Genomic DNA, 27,217 nt, shown 5'->3' on the forward strand with positions numbered 1-27,217 from the left:
AAAGCCTTCTGATACTGTCACCTATTAGACAGTAAGACCCAGAGCAAGTACAACGCTACCACCTGGGTGAACAAATCCAGCAATCTACATAGGTCAGAGAATCTGAAATAATGACTGCTGCTTTCTCAGTGCCAAGTTTCAACACGCTTTAAAAGGACTCTAAAAGGGTTTAAAGCTTTGACTTGCAGCCTGTTAAACCACAGCTGAATCTTGCAAGCAGAGCATACGAAGTGGGCACAGTCAGTAACCATTTGATACCAGTTCCTTACCTGACCACCACTTCAAGCACATCTTTGTCGTCCCTTCCTCAAGTGGCTAAGAACACGACCAGCTTGGGACAAGCAAGAAAACCACCTTTTACTCACTAACCACCCCTCAGACAAATGTGACCAACTCCAGAGGTTTCTGCATTGAGCTAAGCAAGACACTGAAAAACTGCAGTCCTACAGGTACCCACAGGAACTATGTTTTTGATGCTGCAGAGCCCCTGGGCTAGAGAACAGCCTCCAGGCCCAGCCGTCCAGCCACGCTACTCCTGTTTCTCAAAGGGCTCCAGCACTCACTGCAGCCCCTCCTGCCCCAGCCTGCTGCAACATCCCCTGCAGTACAACTTGGTTCTTTGTCTCTCAGGACCAAGCCAGGCACAGACAGCATCCAGACAGCAGCATGTCCAGCAGACCCCGTCCCCCAAAGCAGATGATTGGAGCTCTTCACACCTCTCCCGGCAGGGCCACCACTTACTCTTATTTTTAACAGTAACAACAGCAAAACCAGAGAGAATTCACGCTCACCTTTCCTTCTGAAGACTTCCCGGGCAGTGGTGAAGAGCCTCACGCTTCTTGCCTTCCATGTCTGCCCCTTTTACAACTTCTTTAGAACTGGTTCAGGGCAGCCAGCCAGCCACCACCTCTTCCCTCCAGGCTGCCAGTGCTGCTCTTCCACCCAGCTGGGTGATAACGGCCCCTCATCAAGCCTTTAAGGGCTGCAGCTGCAGATCTCCCTTCTCAGGCCTCAGCTGCCCCCCGCAACGTGGGGGATGTGCCTTTGCCACCAGCTCTTGCACAGTGGCCTGCTAACCAAAGGTGTACAACAGGCTGTGCTGTGCAAGGCCCCTACTTAATATAGATGCTTCATAAAACACTCTCCTGGAGAAAAATTACTGTCTTTACCTAGGAAGAAACTGTTTCTTCAAGGATTTGCTGGAAAAAGGAGCTGTGAGATCTACAAGGAAACACAATGCAGCTGTGTTTCAGCTGTAGGTAAGTGTCTCTGTTCCAAACCTCTAGGGTGTGAAGCTGGAACATCAAGACAATGCTCCAGGGCACTCAGGTTTGGGACAGGGACAATCTGTGTCAAAGGTTTGCTCTGGTTTTGAAGCCTCTAACAGGCAACAGACCCAGAGTACTGCAGTCACAGGGAGTCCCAGCTCCAGACTGGTATATACTTATTGCCAGCAGCAGAGCTGGGGAGTTCAGTGGCTTGCATGCTCAACTGGCCCCCGAGCTCAAAGAGAAGATCACAAAGACCAGGTGTCAGTGGGATAGTGCTGATTTTCTGGTGACCTTAACACAAAACTTTCCACCAAAGCCAAGCAGCAGCTCTAGATCAGCAGCCAGCAGGGAGACAGAATGGCCAAAGCAGCTTCTTTAATCCTGCTACCCTGCTTGAGAACTAGGAAATGTAAATCAGTGAGCTATGGGAATGCTGAGACCTTGTAAGCAAGTGTGAATGCAAAGGAGCAGCCTTTATTACAGCTGCTTGAGGAGCACAGGAAGCAGGACTACAGACTGCCTTCCAAAATGGAAGTGTTCTTTGTGTACCCTTAACTCCTGCGAGCAAGGGCCACACCGGGGGTCTGAAGGGCCAACACGGGTAGTGCGTGTTGAATAGCCAGCCTCAAACAGAAAGTCAGTTGTCGTTCACACCAAAAACTCCCTCAAGCTACAAAGGAGTGGCAATGCTACCGAACCAGTAGCTGCACGTATCAAGATGTGCTGCAATGCTGAAGTGTAGAGTTACAGACCAAAGCCTAACACATTTCTATCCTTTGTTGTCCAAACTCTTTTTTAATAAAGACACCAACCATTAAGATGCGGGACAGTTTACAGAATTATCTGCCCTCTTTGAAAGGAAACTCTGTAGCTGCTGAAGCACCCTCATAATATCCCAGTGTGCTGCACAGTGCACAAGCTCTGCAGTCACACTTCATAAAAAATCTTCAGACTGTCTCCTGGCAGTGTCACTGTACTTACCATAATACAAACACTTTAAAAATGCCTCTAAGGCTTTTCCTTCCCTCCAGCTCTCACCCCCAAAAGAGTCTTTTGATTTAAAGGAGAATAGTACTTCTTAAGTACAGACCCACCACTTGTTAATTCAAGTTCACTGATCAGCCTTAAAGTCATTTCTTCCACTTCTGCTTTATATCTTTAGTCGTCTTAAATTTCTTCCGTTGCTTGGGTCCTCTTGCTGTTTCTAATTTTCTCTTCTTCTCACTGGGAAACAGGAACAAAATATCTGTTAAAAATACACTAGATTCCCATCCAGCTGGGAAATTTTTGTTGTAAAAGGGGGGTGAGGGTCTATATAGAAATGTGGTTGGGAGAAAATAACTTCCAATTTCTTGGCTCATTTTGTTCCTGGACTAGATTCTGACTAGAGCAAACATAACAGAGCTCCAAGCTTTTTATAAAGCATTGACAAGACTCACTCATTCCTGCAAGGCTTCTGGAAACTCAGAGCTTCCAGCATTCATATACAAAGGGTGGAATAGAGATCACGTAATGACTTCAGCTGTCAGGCACCCCAGGAAGGGGAAATAAGCAAGCGGTCAAGTCTTAACTATAAATCTCCAAGGAAAAGATGAGGAAAGACTCCATGCTGGGCAAGATAAAGGAAAGAAGACGGATGAAAAGGAAGGAATTGCAGAAACACAGACTCAATATTTTGCAGGCTTAAGCTCAGATTTGAAAGAATTCTTCTCCTCTGAGTCTGCATTTTCTCCAGCGGGACTATCACAGGCTCCCACCCAGTGTTAGCTCCCAAAGCAAACGGGACAGTGACGTGGAATGAGTTCTTTCTTTAAAAGTGACGCAAGGGAGAAATAGTACCAGCTTCTGTGCGTGATCAGGATCAAGACTTAACCAGGTCAACAGAAAAAAAGTTACAAGAAGCGACTACGTTACATGAAGCAGGACTATTCTGGAGAGCAACACAGAATTCCCAGCAGCAGCCTTGCCATTAGAGGAACAACTGAGTACCCAGGAGAGCTCTCAGGTGCTCACGCCCTCATTTCTCCAGGAAAACTGAGAATCTATAAAGGATGCCAAGTTCATTTTATCTGAATTTAACTCTTCAGCTTCACTCTTTTGAAAAACGTTATAATAAAGCCAGAAAGAAAGACCAGAGACGTTTCTGTGGAGTATTTCAACTTCCTTAACCTTTTCAAGCTGACGACGGAAGTGTTCTGTCCTGCTTTGCTCAGCACCTCATTCCATTCTTCATCATCACCCCGGATAATGTATCTAAGTGAAAAAGGTAAAGGAAAATCCAAGTAAAATTGCTAGCACAAAGTGAAAAAACATAAGCTGATTATATTGTCAGGCACACACTCCTCTACAAACAAAGCCACTGCGTCAGCACCCAACCAAATCAGTATTTGGAAATAACACACTAAGCTAGACTGGCAAAGGGATACAATAGCTTGTCACGACTCTGTCAGCAGACTCGTCCCCAAACTAGGTCAATAGCAACCAACAACTGTCCCCATCCAAAGCTAGTCAGTGTCGAATGAAGTTCTCTCAGGAGCCTCTATTGTAAACATCACAGAACTGTTCTGTGAAAGCCTCTCAGCAGAAAAGCAGAGTGCTGAGTAGAGTACATCCATTATGAAAGCAAAAAATAAGGCCACAAAGGTTATACTTTCCATAGCAGTGGTGTATACTTCTGCTCTACCCACTAGATTTCTTAAAAGATAGACCTTCAACCACTACAGCTTTAAGCCTGGCAACCACAATCAGGTCTATATTCACTGTATAGATTTCTTTATAAAAGCTTGAGGGCTTTTTTTCTTTCCCTCCCTGCAAAAAAAGAGGAGGAGGATGGTTGTGGTGGTAAAGGAAGAGGATGCCAAAAGCAATGGCGTATAATGGAAAGCCAGCTAAATTAACAGCTGCTCTTAGATCAGCAGTAAGTGTGAATGGTACGGTTTTTCTGCATCAATCCAGGAAAAACTGAAGACCTGCAGCTTTCTTTTCAAAAGAGAAATGAAGAAGACAATTGCTATTCAAATAAGCTCATGTTCTGTGCCCTTTGTCTGGATGTTCAACTACCCTGGAGATCACATACAAATTTAACTATTCAAAGCAGTCATGTAGCAAAACTGAGTGGTTGCTCTCCACCTCAAGTTCTCAGAGATTTATAATAGACCAGCCTTTGTTCATACAAGGCTGAACAATACTGGACAAAGCCTCTTCAAACCAAACAGCTCTGTCTCTTCTATTAGTTTTCTATAACCTGTATTGAAAAGCATTCAAAATAGATTTTTGTCTCTCTCTCCTCATGGAGGAGAATAGAAACCTATTTCTGGGTGGGAAAAAAGGGAACGTGGTCCAAAATGACAAACAGGTATGTAACACTATCAATGCTCAAAAATGGAATTAAAACTTTTAAAAAATTCTGGTTATACGGTTTTCCTAATGTGACTGACTTGCAAGTCACTTCAAAGCGTGTTCCTTTCTGTCTTTCCTTCAAACAAGACAACCCAAGATTCAAAGAAGCTTTTATTCCTTTTCTCAGATTTAACAGAGATTAATCTAGAGCCAAACCAGACACCTTTTCTGGGATGTCAGTATAGTAAACTGGATTTATAAGACAAAAAGTGGGAGGAGGAGAGAGAGAGAAGGGAGAGAATCAGTGGCATGTGTAACTCCTGTTGGTCCAGAAAAAGAGACACCTGCTGACCTGTCAAGTAAGTTGCTGGTTCAGCAACTCAGTATCCTACAAATTGTCCAGCTCTACAGCAGTTAAAAGGCACACTGTAGTTAGCAAAAGAAGCTCTGGTTAGTTGTCCTTTTTCTGTTGCTTTGGGTTTTTGATGGGGTTTTTTGTTAAAGAAGAGAATATTAAAATGAGCCAGGTACTATTTTCACTTGAGTTGCACACACAGCTAAGCTGGACAGCAAACAACAGGACCTGGGTATCCTGGTTTGAGGAAACTAATTACTATTTCTAGAAGCACGGGAAACTAAAATTAGAAACAGTCCACAGCCAGGCAGCTTGCTTTATTACTCCATATTACAGAACTATATAACTTATATATGTATAATATACATACTGTACACAGCCAGGATCAAGACTGACACAGATACATAGTAAGAGCTACTGCCATGAATAATTTACCATTTAAGTGACAAAAGAGAACAGAGGTAAAAGAAGAACGAGCTCAAGCTCATGCCAAAGGCTCTAGGACAGAGCTGAGAACTGATCCAGCATTCCTGTTTGCAGCACACCTTCTGTTTGCAGCACTGTAATGACGAGCCAGCCCCAACACTAACAATCCAGTTCTACACTTCCACTTCTCACTGCTGATCAGGTGTGATCTGCTAACTCGCAACCTTTTCCCTTCTGTTCAAAATACCAGCAGAAAAAGGGAGGTCAGTAAGTTCAGACTTCGGAGTATGACACACTTCTCAGGCAATGAATTAATGTACTGAGGTAAACAGGTGAGTGGCCTTGAAAAGAAGTTGTTACTGAATTTAATTCATACTGGAAAGAATGTCTTGAGTGTGAAACAAAGCAGCTATTAACAGAGCTGACAAAGACTAAGTTATTGCCTGTCAACACACAACACCCAGTTTCCATTAGCACAGCAGCATATGCTCATCTTACCTGGCCACCGTTGGAAATACCCACTGCTATTTCTCATTTACTGATGGTTTGAGTGTGATACTGCCACAGCAGCCTTGTGCACAAGTCTCAGCAACATGCACAAGTGACCCGGCATTCAAACAGGTATCAAGGGAAAACTGGATTTAAGACTCATACAGACAAATTCTTACTGTGTAAGGTCCATTTCCTTCAGCTTCCCCACTTCTTGCTTGTGTTTTTCCTGGAATTCCTTTGCAGCTTCTTCCTGCAAGAGGACAGCACAACAGATGCATTAAGTTCTAAGTGCAACAGTGACCACGTAATGCAAGGAAAATGTCTTTCCCACTGAAAGAGAAGTACATCCCCTAAACCAGATACCAGATGATCCTGAAAACTTCTCTCTTTTCTATAATTGCATTTTTATGTTATTTGTATACATGTAATATGTAACTCCAAGAACATCTTAGTAGGTTCTGCAAAAAATCTATATTGCCGATTAACAAAGCGTGACTACAAGCATGTAACACAAAGCTGCCGGGTTTTAACTACCATAAATCGACAGACCTGATGGGGAATTCTTTCCATCCCAGAAAATTTAGATTACAAGGCTTCTACACCCAAGGGAACTCCATGAAGTGTTCACATATGTATCAAGAAGAAAGCTCATAATTACCAAATCATCATTTAAAGATTTCAGTGTTGGCTCCATTACAACATCCTTTGTTGCCACCATCTGCTCCTCCACAGCTTTTTCCTGGACTGTGTTGAACAACTGAAAATGAAGTAAGCCAACACATGTAAGACTTGCTGACGTTTCTTCTGAGTTATTGCTTTAAAACAAATAAGAAATGCTGTCTGTCCCCATGAAACTCTTCTAACCTTGCAGATATTATCAGGCGGTTGTTTAATTCTGATGCATGCATTCCATCATACTGAAACACAAAGCTCAAGGCTGCTTCCTGAAGGCAGAATTAGATACAGCTTTTATAAAAAGTATAAAACTAAAATCAGTCAGCACTCAATGTCACTCGCATAAATGTAGAGAACTCGTAGGTTACAACATACTTTATTAACATAGCATCATTTGATGAACATTTGCAGCTAAAAGCTGCATATTTATTTTTTTGTATGTTATTTTCTTCCAAGATAATTTTAAGGGTGTTATGCTGAGCAAATCACCTCTCCAATGAACAACCTATGCCAGACTGCAGAAGCTTTGCTACCATATCCCAAACCTTGAGAACTACAAGCCCCTGGCTCAGCAACCAATTGCAAGCAGTTGGCAAGTATTCTGTCCATCTCACATTTGATAACTCATCACGTTACTCACTTTATCACAGATATCAGAGAGAAAGAAAACCAGATCCCAAACTTTCCAATTATTTCAATGGACTTCACATCTCAACTCTAAATGACATTGGAAAAGTTTTTTTTTCCAAGAAATGCTGAGATGCCACCAATGCAGTGAACAATCATAAACAAATGGCTCAGGCTCAGCTGGCAACATGGGTTGTATGCTCAGCATTTTGGTCAGGACATTTAAACATTTAAAAACATACCACAAGCACTATTATTTGGGAAAACACTATATAAATCAATGCCATAAATACCTGCTTTTTCCACTGGCATTTTCCTATCTTACAAAGAAATTTACAGTCAATTATTGGGGACATGGTAAAGATACACAGTTCTGATTCAGCTTTCTCTTAGTGCCAGGCTCAGTACTGGAATTACACTTTGGTCCAATACAACCAAGAGAAAGCTGCTCGTGATGCTATTACCTGCACTACTTTGCGGATGATTCTGTTGAAGAGGCCCATCAACTGACTGCTGGGCAGTTCTACCTCCTTCTCCAGTTGGTCCAGAGATTTATGCTGTAGGCCAATCCCTAGAAAAAGGGCCTGAGGAAATGACATGTATTTGAGTTACAGAGGCTTTTAGAGCAAATACAAATATATAACACCCTCTACACTCCCTACATTTTACCAAGTCCTTGCTCTACTCAAGTAGTACACAGCTTCTCTGGTACAAGCTGAAGCTCTGCTCAGATACACTGGAACACCCCTAAATTGTTCTGTAGATGGCAGGTGCCATTCCATACGTAGTACAGATGAATACCTTTCTCCTGAAGTACAGTGCAAGAGCCAGAAGATTTTGTGGGGTTTTTAAGCCACAGTTCACACTATATTATAAATGCATGGAGTGCTTCACTGAACACACAAGAGAATATGATCCCTACAAATTTTATTCAGAGCAAATGCTAAAGGTGGACGAACACCACAAGCAGGAGAAATCATGAAGAGGAGTACAAAAGAAGCAATTAACTGAAGCAAAGTCTTTTTTTAAAGATGACATGAAACAGGAAACTCTTCCAAATATATACACAAAGAGAGGTGAAGCACGACTTGTTCTCACAGTGATGCATACCGACTGTGCAGCAGAGAGAGAGATATCCCCCATCTGGTTGAGAAAAAACATCCTGGCAATGGTAGGTACCATATCCATGATGAGATGATAGTCCACCATGTTGCGAGAGTACATCTCTAATCTCTTCAGGTCATATGGGATGAAAACTGATTCTAATTCAGCACGGCTGATGGCTGACAGGTAGGATAAAAACACAACAACGTCAAGACTGTTCTTCATAGCTATCCAGGATCTCAGAATTTGACACATTCCTTTTCATATCAGTGAGTAAAGGCCAACTGCTACCCCACAGCTTCACTTCCCAGCACACCTCAGAACTCAACACACTAGGTACAACACTGCTATTCAGACTGGCTTGGTTATTCAAAGTCTTTTCAGACAGACATACGTTCACATGAAAAACACTGCAACTGTCAAAACAGACCAGCATACCAACTCAAAGAAGCCTAAGAGACTGAAAACAGTGAGGGCTGAGAAACAGCCCAGTCTTTAACTATCTTACATTGGTTTTGCTGTTAAAGAGCTTTTTTCCCTTCTAGCAGTAACCAAAACTCTTTCACCAAGACAGATACTAAAAACCCACAAGACACAGATTACCAAGTTCTCTCCAGAGGATTCCCCTCTGTCAGGCATACTGAGAAAACAGCAATCTGCTTTTAAGCCAGAAGTGACTGTTAGAACTGTCTTGTCTGGCCCCTTTTTTTCTGCTGCCTGTGTGTTTCCCCCAGCAAGTGCTGGACTGAGCCCAATAACATGCAGTCGAACTAAAGCCTCTCTCTTAGAAAGACATCATGTTCCAATTTCCAAATTTCTGATGACAACATTCTTCCTAAGATCCTAAGCAAGCTGCTCTGCCTACTGACCTTTGCTATTCAAGGTTTCCCTTTTAATTCCGTACTGGATTTGGCAGGTGTCAGTATCCATCCATGTTTTGTCATGCATTTAGCTGTTACAGACAAGAGCTCTCTAATTCTGGGTTACTTAAATCTTCTATCAAAAAAGCAGGAAAACAAAACCACCCCAAAAAAACACCACTACCCGTTTTCAGGGGCAGAAAATGTCCTCTTAGCTTTTACTTAGAAATACAAGCATTTTTCTAGGTAACAGGAACAAAACACAGTAACTGACCAAGAGCAATTCATGGCACTTCACAAGAGACATCATATAATGCATGTACTTGAGAACACACATAGACTTTAAACTGCAATCTAACTGAACATTGTGAGCCAGGGTACTCACGTGGTTGTGGCTGCTGTTTGATATTTTTATTCTGCAGAATATTCAAGGCCAACGAGGGAGAGAACGTGCTGAACTGGTAGGAAAGCAGAGAAAGGAACCGCCTCCTAAAATCTATAGGACAAGATGATAAAATAAACACCTTCTGTGGACTTCTAGAATAAATACCCCAGAAGAATCTTCTAATGTTGGCAAAATCAAAGTTACCTTTCCAGAAGGCGGTAAGCCAAGGCTCCTGTTCAGTGTCCTCTTCATTCAGCATCTTCAGCATGATACACGAATGCTCACCAGTCAGGTCGTTCTAATAAATAAGACATATTTCCCATCATCTGCATGAACCTTTTGCACTCTATGCTCAACTAAAGGCGGCAAAGATCTTTTAAATCAACAACAACTCACGTATCAACCGTTACTGATCACCACTACCTAAGGTAGACCCTATGAACTTCTAGAACTTGGTAAATCCCAGTGCTGAGGGATCTTGAGGTAACCAGTAGTCACCAGTATTGCAAATTCCAGGTACAGCTCAAAAGCCAGAAAAACAAAAGAAAAATGCAGTGACACGGGACAAACAAATTATTCTCTCCAAAAGTACTGCAAGTGCTAGTGCTATTTTTTGTAAATACCTTGAACAATGAGAGCAGGCAGTTCAAGGGCCACTTGCATATTTTACCAATGACCACATTAATAACCCTCAACAGCTGCACCTTTGCTCTAATTTTTAAGTGCAAACTACTTAGAAGATCACATTCACAACCCTAAAACTTTACTCCTTTAGCTAACTATAGGCCCAAAGAATAAAAACGAACATAAACCAAATCCCAAATGTAGCCTCAGAAAACTTTCCTGCCCAAATCACATCTCACAGAAGCTAATGGAACGAAGGCCAGCGATTTCAATAGGGCTGGATTTCATTCCGAAACAGTTTGCTACTCACTGGTGTCTGCCTTAGATAAACTGGCACAAATCCAGCACGTTTCCAAAACCTGGGGAAAGGGAAAAGAGAAAATGCACTGAGAATTATGGAGCTGTTGATTCTACAATACTACTTGTGGTTAAATGCAATCTGTCTCCTGTACAGGAACAGCTGTTGAAAAGTAAGCAAAAGTTTGTAAGACACCCCACCAACTAATGAACACTGACAGAAAGTAGTAACAGAAATCAAACTGATGGATGTTCTAACTCAGAGGAGTGAAAAATGATGATTGTGGTATCAAAAAATTAACAAGCTTTCAAAGACTGAGAGATATGATACAAGAGTTATTGTATTTGACATGCTTCGAGGGCCTCCTTTAAAAACAGGCAGACAGGTTTTGACCAATAACATCACAGACTCTTAGGGGATACCCTGGGGAGGGGCTGAGGATTTACAGCTGACTTCAGAGACTCTGCTCTTCTTCAATGATGATTTTCCCTGGCAACTTCCAGGTTTCAAATAGTCACTTGTGGACCAGAAAGAATCTGAGACTGATCAGCAAAATCCTGCTGACATCTCTTTCCATCCTCCTGTTTCTTCTTGCATCTTAGTTGTGAACTGATCCTACAACTCATTTTGCCCAGTAAAAGGAGGACTAGTATCAAAAGACCTCCTGAGACCAAACATATGGCATCCCAGACAAAAGAAAGCCAGGCCCCAGAGCAACTGTCACTGGCAACCTGTCTCCACAGGCCATGGGCTGACTACTCATCAGTTGCAGAGGATGTTGCAAATTTCAGCAGGAAGCCCTACATGTGCTCCCCAGCCTCTCCCTATCCCACTATTCATCCTTTTATCTATCCCACCACAGCTAACAGTCAAATAATTAACAAAGAAGTAGTGAAACACTTTATTCTCCCCCTTTGCCCCAAGAGAGATCATTCGAATAAAGACATCTGAACCATTTGCTCTATAATTTGCAAAGATTAAGACTATTTCACAATAACCACTCAGTTCTGATGCTCTCCTGCACAGCTAAACAATTCACCATCACATTTTGGCATGAACTTTGCAGCATGCTTGCCATGGAACTAAACAGGCTACAGTCTCTGTATCTGAAACACCAAACTGCACACAGCTGTCTAACGTTGTTCTGACTGGGTCAGTCACAAATTGGCCACCACCGCTCTCACTTCTCTTGAACTCAGTCTCATCTCATGTGCTTGTACCCTAGGTCCTCTGTAAGTGGGGACAGGCCAGCAGGGAACCAAGGTTTTAGGTGATAAATGTCTCCTTTGCTTTTAGGCTAGCAACAGGAAGAATTCTGCATTATTTTGAAACTGTCTCCCAAACTATGGGATTCACCATTTCCCAAACTATGGCTAAGAAAGTCTCAGAAACTTAGATATTCTATAGAATTTGATAATACTAGAAAAGTTAGCATTTATTATAAAATCATATGCTTTTATATAAAACTATGTTGTAAAGTGGAGGTAAAACATAAGAAAAATTAATAAATGATTTATAGCTGCAGTAACTCAGTTCCTCTGTGGTAAGAAAAGCAAGAAGCAGCTGCAGTTGCTGGTGAAAAGCATTTACATTAGTCAGGAAACTAACAACTAGCTTTGAAGTCAGCAGCAGCTCAAGCTTCTACAGGTCACAGGAAGTAGTATTTAACTTCTTCCTACTTATTACAAGCTGTTCTTACTTCTTTACCCTGGAACAACTGAGCAATTAAAGCTAGTTAACTCTTTAGAAGGGTCACAGAGATAACCAAGAAGGGAATGGGTTTGCCCTCAGAAAGAGTTTGAGGAAAAACTACACTGAAGGATGCTCTTAGGATCAGCCCTACTGTACTTCAAGAAAAGGTCTTACAGGAGAAGTGGGCTTGGAGCTGTCCCAGTTTTAGAAACCAAGTGAAACATGCAGAGATAAAGAGAATATCCAAGGGCTAAAACATCTGCATCTATACCTATACATGATATTATTTATGTATTATATAATTACTATAACAGATATAATTTATATAGTTATATTTTTGCACTGGATGCAACTAGCAAACAGAATGTCTTACTTGAGTAATCTTGGTGTTAGGCCATAAGATACCCCTAGATAGTCCAGGTTTTCAGCTTGTCTCTCGCTCAGTTTGAGAAGTAAAGGAGGCAAGTCTTTCCGAGGTGTCACAACCTCTTCTAATAAACCAACAGCCTAAAAAGAAAGTGGAAATGGGTTAGTAGCAATCCTCACAGAAATCTGCAAATCAATTCTCTTTTTCTGTATAAAAAATAAATATGAGTATTTCCTCCTCACAGAGAGAAATCATTCAGACTTACAGTGAAAAACGGCTTCGCACAACAGAAAATACAAAAAGTGTACTGAGCTCCATACCTCCCTGCTTACAGTTGCAATTTCTTTTGGCTTTTGAATTGTTTCTTCTTCCAAACATGGGAACTGGCCTTCATAGTACATCTGCAGTAAAGTCAGAGCTCTGCTGCCATAGCCCATCTGTGAAGTAGGAACGATACACTATAAGCAAACAGATGTATCTAGTTTTAAGACAGGGCAACAACATTCTCCCCTTACAAACCCATTAACAATCGACAGTGCAGAGATCACTCAGTCACTGCAAAAATGCATTTTCTTTGCTACACAGCAGCTCCATGGAGAAGGATCCTACAGAACCTGGATGTCCAAAATCACCATGAGAGCCCAGTTGGTAGTTCAGGACTGTACAATAATTCTTGGTGCTTAATTCTGGCACTCAGAAAATGCCAAACACCAGCGTGAACATTTGGTAATCTCACAATAAAGATCACTGGATCCTGATTGTATACTGCTGCTTGGGATGCTGGCATGCTACAATGCTGCCTAGTAATGGCAGGAGCACTGGTCTGCTACCCATCCAGAGGAAAACAAAGCCCCCCAGCCTGCTGTGGCATCTGAGCATTTCTCTGCGTCTGACTTCACTTTTATTACTGCTGGCTCACTCCTCAAGCTTAAAATACTGAAAACTGGAGCAATTGAAATGTTTGCCCTGTTCTTGAGTTCTGCCTGTACAGCCATTCTCATGGTACCACTGCTGGCTATTCACCATAACTGGGTTCCAAAAATACTTTACCCCCTGATAATCCGGATGAACTGCAATACGAACAACACGCCCACCAGAGAGGCCCCCAAAGTCTGGATCTTGGAACTGCATAAGAGACAAAAGTCAATTTACAGAACACAGATGGGTACTCTGGAAATGAGAAATAGTGCTGATATATATCTTGGGTGTGAGTACACAGCCAAAACATTCACCTGCTCTGAAATGGTCCAGGGAATAAGATCACCAGAAGCTTTCTTTCCCCTAGAAAGGCTGTTCATGATAGACTGGCGAGAGATCTCTCCCTCCATGCACACCTGCCAGAAAAGGTAAAAGACCATTAATGGAGAACTGTTTTACTCCTTAGAGGCAGAATCAAAATTTATACTCAGTTATTGAGTCCATTATGCAGTATTGACATTTCATGTGATCTCTGCTCTGCAACACAATGAGCAAACATGCATGTGCCAACAAACAGGCTCTTGCCCCTAGAAGCCCTGTCTCAAAAAGCCCACCAGCGGGCCAGTCAGGTACGTCGGACGCAGTAGGCGTTACACTATGGTGCCCCAGAAGCCTGAAGAGATTCAAGCATAGGAAGTGTTCTTGATTTTGCATTTTCTGTAGTCCATTAACAGAAAACATAAAAGCTTGTCCCACCAATATTTCTCTGTAAACATCATAATATTTTTCATGTAAATGGGGCTTTTTATTTTAAGAAACAGATTTAACTAGCTGCATGGAACACAGACAATTAAAAACCTGTGTTCTCAACAAAGGAAGGAAGCATCTAGTCAGATACCCAACAGTAAATGGCTGAAATATTTCTACATCTCTAAGCATGTATATCTGAGGAATCTGTATTTTTGAAGTTCTACTGCAAATAAAAGCAATGCTACAAACATGGGATAAGCAGAGTGAGCCAGTGAACCAACTCTCCTTGCAGAAAGTTGAAATGGGAAGACAAAGTCATCTCCTGAAGCAGCAGTTGAGGTCCTCAGAAGGCTCCTCAGCACAAACACATTGTGGGAGACTGGAAGGTCTATGTGAAACGATCAAAATGTACTTACACAGCAATTAGTGTTAACGAAAGAAAGTGGGTGGAAAAAAATGGCCTTAATACATTGTTGTAACACACACAAAAATAGAGCCCTAAGCTACCACCTACTCCTAGAGAGTACACTGCTGTCATAGTACACTAATAGTACTGTCTGACAGCAGTGTACTGCTTCATTATTGAACAGTTCACTTCATAGATACATGCTGCTCTCTCACCTGAACAACAGCAAGTACTTCTGGTAAGGAATTCTGAGTAGGTGGAACAGGTGGCAAAAGGCAGAAAAGATGATGGGCAGGTGCATCAGATAGCATCTGGAGGTCATTGGGTGAGTTCTGGAGGGTAAAGACATATCAGAAAGTTGAAGAATTATTCCACGAGAAGAGCTTCAGAGTCCAAATGAAACCTCTTGCTCTAATATGTATGGAACTGAACTTTCTATTTTTATATAGCTACTTATCTCTTAATCTACCAAACCCTAAATAATTTTTTTTTAAGTATCAGATTTTAGTACTCAGTACTTCAGTACTTACACATTTACTCATCACTCATGGTCTTGAGACCTTGAGATGAATTATTACTCTTTTCAGTTGTACAATAGTACTACTCTTTTGGTTAATTTGAGGCTATTAGAATACAGTAAAGAGAACTGCAAAGGAGGTTCATCATTCATACTATTCTGACAAGCTTGTAGGCTCATCTAGAATTTAGTCTCCAGAACTTCTCAAGAGACAAACGTTACAGATATCTGTAAATCCAGTGTATTCAGCCAAGACCAAGGCAGAGATCTTCTCAGAGAAAGGGGAATACAGATCCATATACAACAAGAAGCAACTGAAGCTGTTCAGAAACGTCAATTAGGCCAATTCAACTAGACTGCCAGAACAAGCACTGCTCCCTCCACAAAATTCCTACCTGAAATTTTGACAGCAGTAGCACAAGCTTTACCTTGTAGTGTGAAGCCACATAGAGGGCCATCAGTCTCTGCAGAAAAACTTCTGATGCTCTGTGGTAACAAAAAAGCGTGTCTCTATTTACGTAGTATCTAAACACAGGGGTTAAGGAAACAATCTCCTTGGAAACAGGGAAAAAGCTCCTGGTTTAGAAGCAATATTTTCAATACAGCCTTGGGCTACATGCTGGCTTGTGGTCTTAAGACTCTAAGCTCTGTCTACAAGAATGACGACTTTGTGCAATGCTTGTAGCTTTCACACCCTTCATCTGTAAAGCTAAACCTTTTATAACTCCAAGGACTTTCCTTCATTCAACACTTCCTCAGGATTGTTTCTGCATTAAAAGTGTGGTTTGGTAATGTGCTGGTAACACACACCACCAGTCTTGTAAGGCAGTGGTAAGAGCTCAACTCCAGAAGTGTGGTCTTAATAGACTTTTGCCAAAAGATCATGTGCTGAGGTTATCACGTTAGCTGGAGAACCCACTATTAATCAGCTTCAAAAAGCCTCCTTCACCTGAAAGCAATATATTTTGATCAGAGCACAACATTGGAGTAAGGATACAGGTCACAAGTCTCAGGCAGCGGGCACCCGGAGATAATTCTGGTGATGCTGAGACAGTCCAAACACAGCAGATCATTTAGCCACTTTTCAACGGGGTCACCAGGGGCATATCTGATTGACTCGTGGAGGGAGACTTCATGCAATGTACGAGCTGCAAACAGATTTCAGAGAAGACCAGCTACTGTTGGAAATTGCAGCTGGCAAAGAATCCAACAGGATTAGTGTCCTTTGAAGGGCTCCCAAGAGATTAGAAAATCATTACTTGCATAGCTTTCACCCCTTAAAAGCCTTTACACCAGAAAATCATGAGGAAGGAGAGTTCCTTCATTCTCCCATACCACCACCTTCCTACAGCTGCAAAGTACATAGACACATGGGATACCCACAGGGCTTGCCAGTCAGCAGTACGGGAGATCACAGTCATACACCACAGTCCAAGATACACTGGAGTACCTGAGGTGAGTCTGGCTGTAGCTGTAGACTTGTTCTCTGCTGTCATGGTGACTTGGGTTTGTGCACTCTGTTGACGGAGCTGCTGAATGAGCTTCAGAGATAGTGATCGACCAGTACCCTCGTACCTGAAAAGCAGAAAACAAAAGTCTGAAGCAAATAATCAAAGCGCAATCCCGAGCCATGGGGAAGCTCCAGCACAGAACTAGGCTGCCATCCAGAGCTATGTGCTGCTCTCAGCCCTGGGAGAGCTCCAACTATCTGTGAGAATCGCTGCCTTTTGGTGTTCTGGCGCACGTAGGACAGGGCAGCCTACCCTGTACTTTCTTACGTCTCACCATATTGGAAGGAAGATGTCATCCTTCCCTCTCTCCTAACAGGCTGCAGAATCCTGTTTATATATTTACTCCATGTAGCAGAACAGATGAGGTGCAAGCCAAATACTTAATGAATCCACAGTGGAACCAAAGAAAAGCAGCAAGTTCAAGTACTGACTCTTGCTTATTTCAAGGAGCAGTTTCATGATAGATCACAAATTAGCATGACCTGATGTAATAGTGTGTAATAAAAAAAAGTACTCTAGATAAGAAATAGACCACTTGCACAACTGCTTTCCCAGGTAGCCAGTTGCTGCTCAAGCCTTACCCATTGATTGTAGAAGCCATGAAAACAAGATAAGGACCTAGCAGGTTTTTCACCAGGGGTAGAGGAATGGCAGCAGCTTCATCAATCACAACAAGTTCAGCTTGCCCCAGTTTCACAGAATCAGCAGGGTGTATGTACTGCAAGGAATGAAAGGACACCGTCATTGTCAACAACAGCTCGTCTGGGAACTAGGGAAACGTCAGAGTTGACAAAGCTGAAGCCCTGAAAAGCTGTTGGTTGTCCCTGTTCTCCATGACCGCCAGCGACTGAGACACGAAAACAACCAGTTGGGAGAGGGTTCATGTTACCCTAACAAGGACTGGGTCACACATCTTGTTTTGCACATTTCCACACAAATTCACCTGCATAGATCATGAAAATAAAGGAAATTAATCACTAGAAACATATGCTCTTCCTTCACTCTTTCTTTCACCTTCCTTTGCTTTTGTTTCAAGAAGAAACCTACGAGCAATTACCAAAGGAGCTTTGTAATCTACAAGTTATTCACAAAAAGAAATAAGATTTTTTGTGAAAGTCACTCACCAGAAAAAAAGGTTTGCCTTAAAGCAAAATCAATCGGGACAGTTACACATCACATAAAATGAACATGCCTAAAATGAAAACCACCACAGCATCGGTAAAGCCAACGGTTAGGAACAAAAAGTAGAAAGGCAATAGTGCAAAAGAGGCCAGTTACCTGAATGGTCTGTCTGTGCTCCTTGAACACATTCACTCTGACAACAGCCTTGTTAAACTCTGGATTTAAAGACTGAACAATCTCATAGTCCAGATGTTCCTGAAAGAAAACACTGTTAAAAAGTATGAACAAGCCAAGATCTAAGAAAAATACTGTTTACCATTATCATGAAAATAAGCTCATTAAGAGTACACTGTTATTTCAGATTCTAGTTAAAAACTCTTATAACAAAAGCTTCAGAGCCCTGAGAACTGAGAAATTATTTACTTATGTTAAAAACTATTTCACAAAGAAACGGATTTACCCAACTTAAAAACAGAGAAGGAAACATAACTGTACTGTGATCCATTTTTGCAGAACACTACTAAAAAGGCTGGTAGCTAATATAAGTAAACAAAAATCACAGATGAGATGCAAACCCCCTCCTAAACAGGAACGCTGTGAAACTCTTGTAAGATAGTCTGCTGTCCTTACCTGATACTGCAGTGCATCAAAGCCTTTAAATATGAACTCAAAGAGAGTGTGAAGGTTATCAGGGCTTGGAGATGTGACAAAGATATTGGAGTAACTGCAAAGAACAATAAAACAAGAGTTTAACTCTTTTTCTAACAAATTTTAGATATACATACTAAGAAGAATGTTTTCTTTATATGAGGGGTTGATTTTACCTAATAACGAAAAAACAGCAGATTCTGTTAGACACTTATCTCACTTTTTTATGCATGATTATTTTGATTTTTAAAGACTGAGGTTTCTTATTATTATAAAATAGAAAAACTTGAATATCAGTGTATGTAGCAATCAAAAGATAGAATAAGAATAAAAAGGAAGGATGCAGGACTGGAAATTATAAATATATTCAGATCCCTGTCATCTTTTTGGTTTTTTTTTAAACTCACAGATGCAAATAAAACCTGTGAGAGTGGGGGGAGGTGGGTGATAACTCACCCAAAAGCTACTGCTCCAGCAATAGCCAGTCCCAAAGCAGCAGATTTACCACGTCCTCTGGCTGCTGTTAATGCCACAGTGCTCCGTAGGGTCTTCTCAGAAATGGCTTCAATAAATTTCAGAACTGCTTTTGCCTGATGATCAGAAAAAAATAGAAAACAAAAATCAGCTGTGTTTAAATTGCTTTCAGCATTACTTAGACTTAACCACTACTACACATCTTCTTTCCTAGAACAGGAAGAAGGAAGAAAAAGACAAGGTGGGAAAGCTGAACGTTAAAACCCAGACAAATAAAGTGCAAGAAGTGGTAACCTTGACCCACTGAGCTCTTAACATTATTCAGGTTGAAACACAGATCAACAATCAGTACAGCAATTCTCAATTACTACCTCCACGCCACTGACCACAGACTATATTCAGCAAGATGGGAAGAGGAACACTGTTCTCAGAGGAGGAAGACAAACATACTGGGCAGTGAGAAGGCCTGCTGCAAAAGGGCTCAAGCAGTGCACAGCTCTGGGGGCCACCACGCTGAACTGCAGCTTCTCAGTGGATACTCCAAAACAGAAAAGACAATTGCAATAGGGCCTTCATTTGCACTAGTCAGTGATTCTCATATTGGAGTAAATAAAAGTGTAAGGGAGGCAGGCACAGGGGCATATTAAAACATGACAACAGATTTTCAACTTCTATTCAAAACTAAGCTGAACAGAAACTTCAGGTTAAGCTTCCTGCTTATTTCAAACCCTTAGAGTTTGTTATCTTTTTAAATGGGGACTTCTCCAGCTTCCTGTCTCCATTCTAGTCCTTCCACTTATTCTCAACTTCATGAAGAAAAGCACCGATACTGTCATTCAGCTACCCTGTCCCATCAATTTTTCAGGGACATTCTCTAAGACCACACCCACCAATGTTCACACTCAGATTTGATTATGTGCAAGATGAGACACAAACATCAGTACCTACGGTGACCTGTCGAGCACAGAGTATCTCAAATTTAACCACCACACCAACCTGATCCAGAGTTTTACAGCCATCCACCAAAACTCCTACGGGCTGTGTATCCTGCAAGCTCTCCTTCAGTTCCTTCAGCTCCAAGTCCTGTGGTCGGAGGCTGTCTTCCTATAAGGACAGGATTGACCATAACAGGATTAGTAAAGGACATTTTGGCACAGTTATACCTTGGTGATGTCTTCTGATATCTTTTATCAGACAGAGAAAGATACCTGAAAGGAAATGTTACAAGTTGAATATACTCCTTAGAAACAGAAAAATTTTAATGGACGGACAGATATTTAACACTTCAATTTTAATGCACCTTCAGGAGAATGGTTACACAAGGGGTGGGTATCCTGGCTTCCCCAAGCTTGGAGAAAAACAGGAAAAGTATTTTTCAGTATATAGTAACTGAAGAATGGCACTGCTAGGAAGAAGAGACCATGGACAAATTTTCTGAAGAATTAAATTCATTTTTCAGTCTTCAAGCTACTCCAAAATTTTATGATCTTTGTTATGCCTGTCATACGAGGTGTACATATTGTTATGTAGGGGAAAAAACTACTTCAGCAGCAACAGATCAGTTTTCAAACCAGTATCACAATTTTGCAATAAACTTGGACACAAGAGCAATCAATTTTAAATAGGAATGAATTCTGATTTTCTTAATTGTCACTTAAAATTCCAAAGGCATCAGTATATCCATCCAACAGATAAGCATTTGTGCTGCTTGTCAATATTGCTATAATGCTAAGGGGGGGTTGTGTGATTTTGTTTTTTAAAATCAGAGCTCTGTTAAAATGTTTTTACCATCTCTGACAGAACCTATGTTGGTATTTCTTAGGTCATACAAAACACTTCAAAAGCTTAAAGATTTCTATTTAAAACTGGTTCCATTTTACTTTAGTCTACAACTGAAAGTGATAAAAGGGTACACTTCTAACAGCACAAGCTATATGTCTGACTTATATTCAGTGAATGTTTCCTGAGATGTGGCACGTGTAACTCAAGACTGAAACAACTACCACAGCTTCTAGGTATCAGGTGTCTCCTGAGCTTATAATATGCTTATTTCCAAAGCGTTTTCCCACCCTCCAACCCTCGAAAGGTCTTTTTATTTGCCTCATCCCAACTGTCCATCAGCTTGAAATCTCTCTACGCACTTCTGAAACAGCAACCACAGCAATTAAGCTCCACCTCACTAGGCTAAACAGCAATACAGCAAAATCAAAAAATACAGGCAAGCACAAAAGAAGAAAAGCTGTGACAGAAAAAAAAACAGGAAGGAAAGAAAAGACAGCTTCCCATGCTTCACCCATAGCAGATATAATTTTTGCAGAACATTCTACTTCCTGTCTGCAAGATAATTATTTGATATAAATCAGGGAGAAAGGAAAGCTTCCTCTTCTTAAAATCTTCCACACACTGTGGTCAACTCAGATGAATTTCTTGCAAGGAAAAATGGCTGACATTGCTTACTGACCTGCGACTGTGGCGGAACAGGCGTGATGTTCGCAACGTGGCTGGAGATGGGCAAGATATTCAGCTGATCATCAATCACGATGCAATTCTTGCATGAGGCCAGAGACAGAATGAACCTGAGCAGTCAAGCAAAGGCAACTCAGTAAAAACACTAGCAACACAATTGCTTTTTGGTAGTTAATTTAAACTCTTTTCCAAACCCAGATACGGTATTTACAACTACAGCTGAGCTATGACAAGTTCACACAACTGGCAGTATGCCTCACCATAAAATCAGGATCATCTACAAAAAACAGGTATCCACTTACCAGGATGTCTCCAAAGGACACTAACTAAAGACGATCTACCAAGAGAGCATTTAGGTGGAGCTGCATAAAAGTGTAAGATGTGAATCTACAGCAACTGTGACAAGTGCTGACCCTCAAAGACTGCAGTCAGTGCTGGCTTATTCATCCTTCTAATTTCTGACATCACATAATCACCCGCATGCCGTTTCTGCAACTTTCCTACAGCTAGAGCTAGGGCTCACTCACTCACTCACTAAGAGCTGCTTATTCTACAACAAAAGCAGAGAAAACACCTTTACAAGACACTTCTAAAACCACAGAGAATACTCCATATCAAGCAGTTCTATGTTTTACAGTAGTACAATAAGTATCTGAACTTCAGTACATCTGAAGCATATGTTTCTACAGCATGTTTCAAGAAAGGGACTCAGACCAGTTTACAAATTTGGGCCTATTTGCATGTATCACTTGTAATGTGTGCCAAAATTTTATATACAATTCCTCCAACAACAAACTGTATTCATTTCCAAAATAGTACAGGAGAACTTCACTGAAGCAGCCAAGAAGCCCTGTTCCAATGCAAACCTACAGGATACTTTCCTAATATGAATACATGACATTGTTCCAGGTGCTTTTCTTGGGCATAAAGCCTAGATCCTTTACACTCTTAATAACTTACCTCTCATTAAACCGTCCTACCACGTCCTGGTGTGCCTCTGTTCTGTATCGAGAGTGTACATCCTGAAACAAAAAGAAAAAGTCAATCTGGAGAAGGAACAGCAGTTCGTTTACAAGATAGTTACTCATGGAACAATCCAACTTCTTTTCCACTCTTGTGGATTAGTCTCCCTTTCCATCAACACCACATCCCAGACAGGATTCTTCTTTTCTGTTTGTAGTGAAACATCCACATTTTCCAAATACTTGTTAAAAATGTACTTTTCCCATCGATACTTTTCACAATGGTCTCACTTATTCTTGCCTGACTTAACGGTCAATTCTGATAAGTACAGAACATTTCAAACACCTCAGCAGCATTTCAAGACACAGAGGTTGGCAGAACTGCCTAAGCATAGGACACATTCAATCATAGATGAATGAAGGAGCAGGAAAGATGATGGAAGGAAGACCATAGCCCGTAACAAAAGCAAAACTTAGCATCACCATGATGTACCTGCTTATATAAAACAGACACATTACGTTGAACATACCATGGTCATCGTATAGAGCTGCTTCAGAGAGTTCATAGTTCTCAGGAGAATCACGACAATTCCACCCCCCTCTACTGTTTCAACAGTTCTAGCCAGCAGGTTTGGAGTCAAGGCTTCAAAATCCTAGGGAATAAATAAAACTTCAAAGTGGTCTAGAGTTCATCAGTGCAACTAGCACCTACTAAAAGGAACAGAAAACCTAAAAACATTCTTTCTCCAAGTTTAATTCACACTTAACATTTGCATTAACCAACATCCCATTAAAATTCTACCAGCAAAGCTATCTCATCCTCACAAAACTTGTAAAAGTTACATAAGGCCGTTGTAATTGAAATAACAGAAGCATCAAATACTATTCCTGCAGCATTTAAACTGGAAGCAATCGCTACTAGTGAAATGTCCTTTTTAAGTCAAAAGTTTAACTCCTTACCTGAAGTACACACATGCCAAAAGTGTTACCAAGAATCTTATGAGTTTCATTGTAATAGCAGTAGCGAATGTTTGTGGCTGCAATGAATAACTCAAAAGGATCATCATCCTTTATGTTTAAAGTTCCACTTTTAATCTTCTTCTGTAGTTGTCTCATCCTTTTCTTCCGGTGGCTGGAGAACAAAATTATACAGAAGCTTTCTTGGAAAAAGGTTTGAGAAAAGTGCATGCAGGCCTATGTTCAAGTCTAATTAGAAGTCAGAGCTCAGCCTCCATGGAAAAAAAATCTTGGATCATAATTGCTGCTTCCATGATATGTTCCCCTGTGCCTTCAGCTCAAAGTGGTGGATATCACACAGAACCAGCTGGTTTTGCACAGAATAAGCAGTTTCAGGTAACACTTCCTTCCTGACTTTGTGTGCAGACTGTAAGTATGCACACAAATCTAAGAATGAAAATTTTAAACACTTTTTCAAAATGAAGGAATTCTAATGCTTAATCTGCACTCAGTCCTAAATATTACCGAGGCTAAAAAGCTGAGGAATTAAAAAGTTTTGGCCTTTTGAGGTTAAAAAGGTGAGGGAGAGATTGGTCCAGGACAAGAGTTGGCATTAGAGGTATAGAAAGAAACCAGAAGTACCTAGTGCTGATATCAACTGTACTATAGAAGCCAAATTTTAGTTCTGGAAGACCAAACTGCCCGTAGCTCCTCCAAGAACTAATCTTGTTTCTCCTTACAACCAAATCACACAGCCCACGCTCAGCAGAACAGTCACAGAGCTTTTGCTTCACGCAGAGCAGCGACTGCAGCATGAGACACAAGAGGTATTTACCTGCTAAAGCCCAGCTCCTTTTTGTAACACCATAGGACGGAGGGTCTGGCCTTTACTGTTGCTTTAGACAACATGTGATGAAGTATAACCACCTGTCAAAACACAGAAACGTTTGTGAACGACCTTACAAGCTAATATCGAAGAGCAAAATATTTTTCTGCACTTGCAGCTATGTTTTCTACTGAGCAACCCTACACAAAACAGAAGGATCCCTTGACCTGTTGTGAAGGTTACATTCCTTTTTACACGTATGCGTGTGTCTGTGCCTTCTCCAGGGCTGCATGACACTGAAAACACCTAATTATACCTATCGTTTCCTCTGCACTCTTCTTTGGCAGAACTGCTAAGAACTGCACAAACTCAAGGCGATTATTCCAGGCTAAATACAGATCCTGGTATTTGTCTCAGCATAAATTTGGCACAACGTATTTCAGACTTGTTCTACAATTTAACAAGATTTCATTTTGAATTTTAATCCTCTAGCGGGTTTGGTAACCCACCTCACTGCTATGTAGCCTGCACATTCAATAAGCACACTTGCTGCTTTGGAATCCAACTCATCAGTGAAAATACTGAACACAACCAGACTCGGGATATGCCCCCACCAGAACTCAACCATCTACTTTAGCAGTAAATTAATGACAACTTTTTTCTACTGCCACCTGATCAACTCATTATTTTCCAAGTTTTTTTCTAACTAGTTTGTTTGACTTTCCCTAGGAACTGGAGCTAACTGAATCGATTTATCCTAAAACGTTATGGTTTTGCCATGCTGTTCTTCCTTTTCCCACTTGAAAAACACAAGTCTAGGGTCTCTGAAGAGAAACGAGTTTAGTGGTTAATCTCTTCTGTACGTTACCACGTAGGTCCAGTCCAACTTCTGGTGCAGACATCTGCAAGATGACTCAGTACGTAAAACATGGCTCAAGTGCAATACCCTAACATCTTAAAACACGACTGAGATGGGAAAAAAGCTCCTGCTGGCCAGAAAATTAAATATCTTTTGCCCCAGTTAAAAAAAAAAAAAATCCGATTTGCCTGTACTCGCTTTTATTTTATGTTCACGACCTTCTCCAACAGCAGGTGTTTAAGGACAGTGTCCCAAACCATTTCTAACACCCTGCACGGCGCTGAGTTACCTCACACACGCCGAGCCACACCATCGCTCTGCCTTATTCTGAGCGCTTGTTAACACTTGCTTCATAGAGGAAAAGGCCGGTACCGGGGGATTACAGACGAACCGTTCTTCAAAGGCCCGGTTCAATACCAGCATCCATCCCCCGGGCCCACAGACAGGGCGAGCCCCTCTGCCCGCCGGGACGGCGTTACCTGGTCCTTGCCGCGGTCGCCCACCACCACGAAGAGGGCCCGCTGCCGCTCCGCCACCCCGTTCTCGATCAGCACCCGAATGCGGTTATCCACTTTGCGGCGCTGCATGGCTGCGGGGCGCTCGGGCCTGGCCCCAGGCCGCGTCCCCGCTCCCGCGCTCCCGCCCTCACCGCGTCCCCTCAGGCGGCAGCAAGCGGCCCGCCGGCGCGCGGCACAGCACGTGAGAGCGGCGCGGCCCTGGGCGCGCGCGCCGCGCACCGCGGCAGGACCCCGGGGCTGCCCCCGCCGTTCGCCTGCGCCACAGAGACCTATACATTTTTTTTTATTATTATTTTTCAAGCAGAATTTAAGCTAGTTTTCCACATGGGAATGTTGCGATGGAGTTGAGGAAACACACACTGACCAGATGCATTTATTAATGCAGCTTTAGCTGTGTTAAACCCTTGCCGGTGCCGCGATGGCCGCGGTGGAGAGGAGCCACGCTGTAGGCCTGGCTGGGCTAAAACTGAGCTAAAGCAGCACCAAAGGGCTCAGTTCCTCACCCCACACACCAAAAGAAGTTGGCACCTGGAAATAACCCAGGCTCCTGTGACCAGCTGCCTCCCAAAACCCCAGAGACACAGACGAGGCCAGGAACTTCCCCTTGTTTAGTTCAGTGACTTTTGTATAACCGACTGTAAAAAGGGGACAAACCAAAGTTCAATCGCAACGGCCACACTGATTTTTTAAAATCCTCTATTCTAAATAAACCTTGCTTGCAAAACCCAGCCCTGCTGGAGTAAACACCGCACCTCTAATGATTTTATAAAGATATTCCATTTGGTTCGACACTAGCGATATGCAGCGTCACTGGGTGTCCTTTGGTACTGTTGAGAGGGGGAAAAGTGTGCATTTCCCATGGAAACAAGACTGCAGAAAGCAAACTGAGCACACATACAGAAAAATAACTAAATTTAGCATAATTATCTGGTACTAAATGATGAAACCCAAGGAATGTTAGGAACATTGCTTCTCAATAAAACTAGGTAGCTTGTAACATTTGAACTCCGCTGTTTAATAAAACCACAGCTGCTTGAAAGTCTTCTATACAAAATCCCAAGTTGCACAACTGTGGAGCCACAACAGAAAAACAATTTATCAATCTGACTTGGTTTAAATACTAGTAAGAGTTTTCAGAAACACTGAATTTATTCTCAAACTGACAGCAAAACTATTCCTAACAACCTAAAATCTGTAACATTAACCTTTCAATACCAAAGTTGAGCCAAGCTATTTGCATAGATATATTTATTCTTAGCTTTTAATACTGCCCCCCCAAAAACTTTTGAACTTAAACATTTGAACATTGAAGTATTTAAAACCAGGTAACATCGTAGGAAATATGTGTTTAATACCACTGGATGTATTTTGGGATAAAATATTTTAAGTTTTAAAATATAGCAAAAATATGATAAAACTATTGAATTAATAATCATAAAGGCTGTAGAACAGTATTTTTTGAGGAGGTGAACCCAGGTAAACCCAGTTTGTGAGACAAAACCACCAGTGTAACAGAAGTGTAGTAAGACAATTCCTTAAGGTATAGATATGAAATATTTGCTTAAAAGGGAAGGACTTAAAACATTTAAATAGATTTATTTTTCAAGTGTTTACATAAGCCATGGACCAATTTGTTTTTAACGTCGAGTTAAAGAACTGCAGACATATATACAGGTATGTTTAAGGCCATCAGAAAATTTAAATCTGACAATTAACTAAAATGACATTCTGAAGACTTATTTTATATGGTAGATGCATTACTAAAATT

At 41.5% G+C, this 27,217-nt stretch overlaps 1 protein-coding gene across 1 annotated transcript; it reads right to left on the reverse strand.

Moving 5' to 3' along the window:
* Positions 1 to 2,037: 2,037 nt before the first annotated feature.
* On the reverse strand, positions 2,038 to 25,608 carry NAT10 (N-acetyltransferase 10). The gene is made up of 28 exons (XM_068398415.1): positions 25,411 to 25,608; positions 24,082 to 24,173; positions 23,250 to 23,421; positions 22,820 to 22,942; positions 22,288 to 22,349; positions 21,323 to 21,437; positions 19,858 to 19,965; positions 18,844 to 18,977; positions 18,370 to 18,463; positions 17,896 to 17,994; positions 17,199 to 17,335; positions 16,557 to 16,681; positions 16,104 to 16,254; positions 15,535 to 15,631; positions 14,805 to 14,921; positions 13,748 to 13,849; positions 13,566 to 13,640; positions 12,836 to 12,952; positions 12,522 to 12,655; positions 10,469 to 10,517; positions 9,739 to 9,832; positions 9,535 to 9,645; positions 8,296 to 8,468; positions 7,650 to 7,769; positions 6,542 to 6,640; positions 6,060 to 6,133; positions 3,441 to 3,524; positions 2,038 to 2,495 (listed from the first exon to the last, which is right to left on the reverse strand). Exons 1-28 carry the CDS (start codon positions 25,516 to 25,518, stop codon positions 2,402 to 2,404), a joined length of 3,060 nt encoding a protein of 1,019 aa, XP_068254516.1. The 5' UTR covers positions 25,519 to 25,608; the 3' UTR covers positions 2,038 to 2,401.
* Positions 25,609 to 27,217: the final 1,609 nt, after the last annotated feature.

This window comes from Nyctibius grandis, chromosome 4 (genome assembly GCF_013368605.1).
Source record: "Nyctibius grandis isolate bNycGra1 chromosome 4, bNycGra1.pri, whole genome shotgun sequence".
NCBI lineage: Eukaryota > Metazoa > Chordata > Aves > Nyctibiiformes > Nyctibiidae > Nyctibius > Nyctibius grandis.